The sequence below is a fragment of the Peromyscus maniculatus genome, chromosome 18 (assembly GCF_049852395.1).
Source record: "Peromyscus maniculatus bairdii isolate BWxNUB_F1_BW_parent chromosome 18, HU_Pman_BW_mat_3.1, whole genome shotgun sequence".
NCBI classification, from domain to species: Eukaryota; Metazoa; Chordata; class Mammalia; order Rodentia; family Cricetidae; genus Peromyscus; species Peromyscus maniculatus.
Genome location: NC_134869.1, coordinates 53,580,308 through 53,588,283, shown reverse-complemented (window position 1 = coordinate 53,588,283; position 7,976 = coordinate 53,580,308). Strand labels below are relative to the sequence as shown.

The 7,976-nt window shown below is 40.6% G+C and overlaps 1 protein-coding gene across 1 annotated transcript; it reads right to left on the bottom strand.

Moving 5' to 3' along the window:
• Positions 1-6,680: 6,680 nt before the first annotated feature.
• LOC102913506 (olfactory receptor 6C3-like) lies at positions 6,681-7,976 on the bottom strand. Its single transcript, XM_006998757.3, has one exon. It carries the CDS (start codon positions 7,974-7,976, stop codon positions 7,038-7,040), a length of 939 nt encoding a protein of 312 aa, XP_006998819.1. The 3' UTR covers positions 6,681-7,037.

Here is a 7,976-nt window from a genome sequence, read left to right as displayed (position 1 = left end):
AGCAGGATACAAGATCAACTCAAAAAAATCAGTAGCCCTCCTATATACAATGGACAAAGAAGCTGAGAAGGCAATTAGAGATACATCACCCTTTACAATAGCCAAAAATGACATAAAATACCTTGGGGTAACACTAACCAAGCAAGTGAAGGACCTATATGACAAGAACTTTAAGTCCCTGAAAAAAGAAATTGAAGAAGATCTCAGAAAATGGAAAGATCTCCCATGCTCATGGATAGGCAGGGTTAACATAGTAAAAATGGCAATCTTACCAAAAGCAATTTACAGATTCAATGCAATCCCCATCAAAATACCAACACAATTCTTCACAGATCTGGAAAGAACAATACTCAACTTCATATGGAAAAACAAAAAACCCAGGATAGCTAAAAGAAACCTGTACAATAAAACAACTTCTGGAGGCATCACAATCCCCGACTTCAAGCTCTACTATAGAGCTACAGTAATAAAAACAGCCTGGTATTGGCATAAAAACCGACATGTGGACCAATGGAATCGAATTGAAGACTCTGACATTAACCCACACCCCTATGGACATATAATTTTTGACAAAGAAGCCAAAAGTGTACAATGGAAAAAAGAAAGCATCTTCAACAAATGGTGCTGGCATAACTGGATATCAGCATGTAGAAGGATGCAAATAGATCCATATCTGTCACCGTGCACAAAACTTAAGTCCAAGTGGATCAAAGACCTCAACATAAATCCAGCTACTCTGAACCTCCTAGAAGAGAAAGTAGGAAATAGTCTTGAACGCCTTGGCATAGGAGATCACTTCCTAAATATAACACCAGTGGCGCAGACACTGAGACAAACAATCAATCAATGGGACCTCTTGAAACTGAGAAGCTTTTGTAGAGCAAAGGATACGGTCAACAAGGCAAAGCGACAGCCTACAGAATGGGAAAAGATCTTCACCAACCCCACATCTGACAGAGGACTGATATCCAGAATATATAAGGAACTCAAGAAATTAGACATCAAAAGGACCAATAGTCCAATTGAGAAATGGGCTTTAGAACTAAACAGAGAATTCTCAACAGAGGAATCCCAAATGGCTGAAAGACATTTAAGGAATTGCTCAACTTCCCTAATCATCAGGGAAATGCAAATCAAGACAACTCTGAGATACCACCTTACGCCTGTCAGAGTGGCTAAGATCAAAAACACTGAAGACACTTTATGCTGGAGAGGATGTGGAACTAGGGGAACTCTCCTCCACTGCTGGTGGGAATGCAAGCTTGTACAACCACTCTGGAAATCAATATGGCGCTTTCTTAGAAAATTGGGAATCAATCTCCCCCAAGATCCAGCTATACCACTCCTGGGCATATACCCAAGAAATGCTCAATCATACCACAAGGGCACTTGCTCAGCTATGTTCATATCAGCATTGTTTGTAATAGCCAAAACCTGGAAACAACCTAGATGCCCTTCAACTGAAGAATGGATAAATAAATTGTGGCACATATACACAATGGAACACTACTCAGCAGAGAAAAACAATGACATCACACGGTTTGCAGGCAAATGGATGGATCTAGAAAAAATCATCCTGAGTGAGGTAACCCAGACTCAGAAAGACAAATATGGTATGTACTCACTCATAGGAAGATGCTAGATGTGGAACAAGGATGACTAGACTGCTACTCACATCACCAGTGAGGCTACCTGGAAAACGGGACCCCAAAAAAAGACACGGAGAAATGGACGAGATCTACATGAATAGCCTGGTCATGAGTGGGAACAATGAAGGGCGACAGTCGAGGGAAAGAGTGGGAGATCCTAACAGGATCAAGAAAAGAGAGGGAGAACAAGGAATAGGAGACCATGGTAAATGAAGACCACATGAGAAGGTGAGAAGGGGAGGAAGCAGAGAGCTAGGGAGGCCCACGGAGATCCACAAAGATACCCCCTCAAAAGACTGCTGGCAATGGTCGCGGGACGGCAGGAACTGACCTACTCTGGTGATGGGATGGCCAGACACCCAGATAGTGGTGCCATAAACCCCATCCAAGGACTGAGGAATCTGAAGGCAGACATCCACGGCTGGGCCCCTGGTGGAGCACTGGGAGTCTAATTAGTGAGTAAGAAGAGGGTTTATATGAGCGAGAATTGTTGAAACCAAGGTTGGATAAAGCACCGGGACAAATAACCAAATGAATGGAAGCACAGGATCTATGAACCAAAGGCTGAGGGGCCCCCAACTGGATCAGGCCCCCTGAACGGGTGAGACAGTCATTTGGCTTGATCTGTTTGGGAGGCAGCTGTGCATTGGTGCCAGGTCCTGGGCTCGTTGCATAAGTTGGCTGTTTGAATCCTGGGACTTATGCAGGGACACTTGGCTCGGTCTGGGAGGGGGGAATGGACCTGCCTGGACTGAGTCTACCAGGTCAACCCCGGTCCTCGGGGGAGACCTTGATCTGGAGGAGGTGGGAATGGGGGGTGGGCTAGGGGGAGGGGTGGGCGAGAGGGGGAGAACAGGGGATTCTGTGGCTATTATGTTGAACTGAATGGTGTTGTAAAATAATAATAATAATAATAATTAAAAAAAAGAAAAAAAAAAGAAAGAAAAAAAGAAAAAAAAATTGGAATAACCTCCTGTATTCTATCAGACCACTGTGCCTTAAAGTTAGATTTCAACAACAACAAAAATTACAGAAAGCCTACAATTTCATGGAAACTGAATAATGCCCAATTGAATCAATCACCAATGGGTCACAGAAGAAATAAAGAAAGAAATTAAAGACTTCCTAGAGTTCAATGAAAATGAATGTACTACATACCCAAACTTATGGGACACTATGAAAGCAGAGCTAAGAGGGAAATTCATAGCTCTAAATGCCCACATAAAGAAGTTGGAGAATTCTCACACTAGTGACTTAACAGCACACCTGAAAGCTCTAGAACAAGAAGAAGCAAAGTCACCCAGGAGGAATAGATGCCATGAAGTAATCAAATTGAAAGCTGAAATCAATAAAAATAGAAACAGAGAACAATACAAAGAATCAATGAAGCAAACAGCTGGTTCTTTGAGAAAATCAACAAGATAGCAAGCCCTCATCCAGACTAACCAAAAGGCAGAGAGAGAGCATCCAAATTAACAAAAATCAGAAATGAAAGGGAGATGTAACAACTGACAATGAGGAAATCCAGAGAATCATCAGGTCATATTTCAAAAACCTGTACTCCACAAAACTGGAAAATCTAAAAGAAATGGACAATTTTCTGGATAGGTACCACATACCAAAGTTAAATCAAGACCAGATAAACAATTTAAATAGACCAATAACCCCTAAGGAAAAAGAAACAGTCATTAAAAGTATCCTAACCCAAAAAAAAGCCCAGGACCAGATGGTTTCAGCGCAGAATTTTACTAGAATTTCAAAGAAGAGTTAATACCAATACTCTTTAAATTGTTCCACACAATAGAAACAGAAGGAACATTACCAAACTCCTTTTATGAGGCTACAGTTACTCTGATTCCCAAGCCACACAAAGATACAACAAAGAAAGAAAATTACAAACCAATCTCCCTCATGAACATCAATGCAAAAATACTCAATAAAATATTAGCAAACCGAATCCAAAAATATATACAAAAATTAATTATCCACCATGATCAAATGGGCTTCATCCCAGAGATGCAAAGATAGTTCAACATATAAAAGTCTATCAATGTAATACACCATATAAACAAACTGAAAGAAAAAAACCACATGATCATCTCACTAGATGCAGAAAAGTCATTTGACAAAATCCAACACCCCTTCATTATAAAGGTCTTGGAGCGATCAGGAATACAGGGAACATACCTAAACATGATAAAGGCAATTTACAGCAAGCCAACAGCCAACATCAAATTAAATGGAGAGAAACTCAAAGCAATTCCACTAAAATCAGGAACGAGGCAAGGCTGTCCACTCTCCCCATACTTATTCAATATAGTACTTGAAGTTCTAGCCAGAGCAATAAGACAACATAAGGAGATTAAGGGGATACAAATTGGAAAGGAAGAAGTCAAGCTTTCCCTATTTGCAGATGACATGATAGTATACTGGAGTGACCCCAAAGATTCAACCAAGGAACTGATACAGCTTATAAACACCTTCAGCAACATTGCAGGATACAAGATCAACTCAAAAAAAAAATCAGTAGCCCTCCTATATACAATTAACAAACAGGCTGAGAAGGATTTCAGAGATACATCACCCTTTACAATAGCCACAAATGATATAAAATACCTTGGGGTAACACTAACCAAGCAAGTGAAGGACCTGTATGACAAAAACTTTAAGTCTCTGAAGAAAGAAATTGAAGAAGATGTCAGAAAATGAAAAGATCTCCAATGCTCATGGATAGGAAGGATTAACATAGTAAAAATGGCAATCTTATCATAAGCAATCCACAGATTCAATGTAATCCCCATCAAAATCCCAACACAATTCTTCACAGACCTGGAAAGAATACTCAACTTCATTTGGAAAAAGAGAAAACCCAGGATAGCTAAAAGAATCCTGTACAACAAAGTCATCTCTGGAGGCATCACCATCCCTGACATCAAACTCTACTATAGAGCTATAGTAATAAAAACAGCTTGGTACTGGCATAAAAACTGACATGTGGACCAATGGAATTGAATTGAAGACCCTGACATTAACCCACACACCTATGAACACCTGATTTTTTTTTTACAAAGAAGCCAAAATTGTACAATGAAAAAAAGAAAGCATTTTCAACAAATGGTACTGGCCTAACTAGATGTCAACATGTAGAACACTGCAAATAGATCCATATCTGTCACCATGCACAAAATTCATCCAAGTGTATCAAAGACCTTAATATAAAACCAGTCACACTGAACCTGATAGAAGAGAAAGTAGGAAATAGTATTGAACGCATTGGCACAGGATTCCACTTCCTAAATATAACACCAATAACACAGACACTGAGAACAACAATTAATAAATGAGACCTCCTGAAACTGAGAAGCTTCTGTAAGGCAAAGGACACAGTAAATAAGACAAAACAACAGCATACAGAATTGGAAAAGATTTTCACCAACCCTACATCTGACAGAGGGCTGATCTCCAGAATAAATAAAGAACTCAAGAAACTAGACATCAAAATAACAAACAATCCAATTTAAAAAATGGACTATAGAGCTAAACAGAGAATTCTCAAAGGAAGAATTTCAAATGGCTGAAAGGCACTTAAGGAATTGCTCAGCATCCTTAATTATCAGGGAAATGCAAATCAAAACAACTCTGAGATACCATCTTACACCTGTCAGAATGGCTAAGATCAAAAGCACTGCAGACAGCTTATGTTGGAAATAATGTGGAGCAAGGGGAACACTCCTCTGCTGTTGGTGGGAGTGCAAAATGGTACAGCCACTTTGGAAATCAGTATGGCAGTTTTTCAGAAAATTGGAAATCAATCTAACTCAAGACCCAGCTATACCACTCTTGGGCATATACCCAAGAAATGCTCAATCATACCACAAAGACATATCCTCAACTATGTTCATAGCAGCATTATTTGTAATAGCCAGAATCTGGAAACAACCTAGATGCCCCTCAACAGAAGAATGGATTAAGAAAATGTGGCACATATACACAATGGAGTACTACTCAGCAGAGAAAAACAATGACATCATGAAATATGCAGGCAAATGGATGGAACTAGAAAATACCATCCTGAGTGAAGTAACCCAGACTCAGAAGGACAAACATGGTATGTACCCACTCATGAGTGGATACTAGATATAAATCAAAGGATAATCAGGCAACAACCCACAACTCCAGAGAAGCTAACTAACAGGGAAGACGGACACATGGACCATCCTGGGAAGGGGAAATAGATGACATCTCCATGAGTAAATTGGGGATGAGGGGTGGGCAATGAAGAGTAGGGGATGGGGGAACAGAACATAAGGGAATGGGATGGTTGATCTGGAACAGGGAGGGAGGGAAACAGCAATGAAAGATATACCATGATAGAGAGAGATATCATGGAGACAGAGAGAAACCCAGTGCTAGGGAAGTTGCCAGGAATCCGCAAGGATGCCCTAGCCTGGACTACCAGTAATAATAGAGAGGGTGCCTGAACTGAACTGGATTACCCCAGATATCAGACTGGTGAATACCCTAACTGTCATCACAGAGCTTTTCTCCAATGACTGATGGAAGCAGATGCAGAGATCTACAGCCAATCACTAAGCGAGCTCCAGTAGTCCAGTCAAAGAGAGAGAAGAGGGATTCTATGAGCAAGTGCATCAGGACCATGAAGGGGAAACATGCAGGGATGACCAAACCAAACTGGAGGGAACTCATGAAAGTTGGCTCAATGGTCGTGGAATCTACATGGGACTAGACTAGGCCCTCTGCATGGTGAGACAATTGTGTAGCTTGATCTGCTTGGGAGGCCCCCCTGGCGGTAAGATCAGAATCCATCTCTGATGCATGAGCAGGATTTTTGACATCCCTATGATGGGAACCTCCTGCAGCCTTGAGGCGGGGGAAGGGCTTGGACTTGCCCCTACTGGAGGCATTGCCTTCTTGTGGGTGGGAGTGGAGGTGGGTTCAGAGGGGGAGGCTGGTAGGGCCAGAGAAAGGAAGAGGGGGATCTTTGGTGTGTAAAATGAATGAAAAAAATTTCTTAATAAAAATAAATAAATAAATACTTTTTTTAAAAAAATTTAAAGAAAGTTGAGGGTCTGAAGAGATGGGTCAGCAGTTAAAAGGGCATGCTATTCTTTCCAACTACAATGGTGCAATTCCCAGTTCCCATATGGTGGCTTACAACCATCTATAACTCTACTTCCAGGGGATCCAATGACCTCTTCTGGTTTCTGTAGGAACCAGATTTCAACTTGGTACACAAAAATACATACAAGCAAAACATCAATACACACAAAATATTTTTTAAGAAAGCTGAAACCAATGAGCTCATAATACAAAGTTTCATCCCTCCTTTTTGGAGGGGTATAATGACATTCAAGCTAACCTGTATTTTCATTTGTCTCTATGAAACATTACTTTATTAATCAAATCCTTGAAGGCTTGTTTTACTTGTTGATTTCTCAATGTGTAAATAAAAGGGTTCAACATGGGAGCAATTGAAGTGTTGAGAACAGCCACACCTTTGGTCAGTGATGCCCTTTCATTGGCAGAAGGTTTGACATACATGAAAATGCAGCTTCCATAAGAGATGGAGATGACAATCATGTGAGAGGAACAGGTGGAGAAAGCCTTTTTCCTCTGACTGGCAGATGGAGACCTCAGAATAGTGCTGATGATGCAGATGTATGACAGGATCACTAGAGCCAGTGTGAACAGCAGAGTGATGGAGGCAACATAAAGGCCAAATGCCTCTAAAAGCCTTGTATCTGAGCAGGAGAGCTGTAAGATGGGGAAGTAGTCACAGCAGAAATGATCGATGACATTAGAAGCACAGAAGTCTAACTTGAGGACCAGTATGACTAATGGGAAGATGAACAGAAATCCTCCCAGCCATGCAGTGAGAACAAGAAGGGTGCAAACTTTCTGGTTCATGATGGTGGTGTAATGCAGTGGTTTGCAGATGGCGACATAGCGATCATAAGACATAGCAGTTAGAAGAAAGAACTCAGAAACACCCATGGAGATTAAGAAAAATAACTGAGCCAAACAATTATTATAGGAAATAGTCTTGACTTTAGTAATTATTGACCCCAAAAATCTAGGGATGGAAACACTGGTGAACATAATTTCTAGGAAGGAGAAGTTCTGGAGGAAAAAATACATAGGAGTCTTTAACTGAGAGTCAAGCAAAGTAAGTGTGATGATGCTTAGGTTTCCACATACACTTAATATATAAGCTATGAATAAAAAAATGAAAATTACAACCTGAAGTTCTGGTGTGTCTGATATACCCAAGAGTACAAACTCAGTAATCATAGAGTGGTTTCTCAT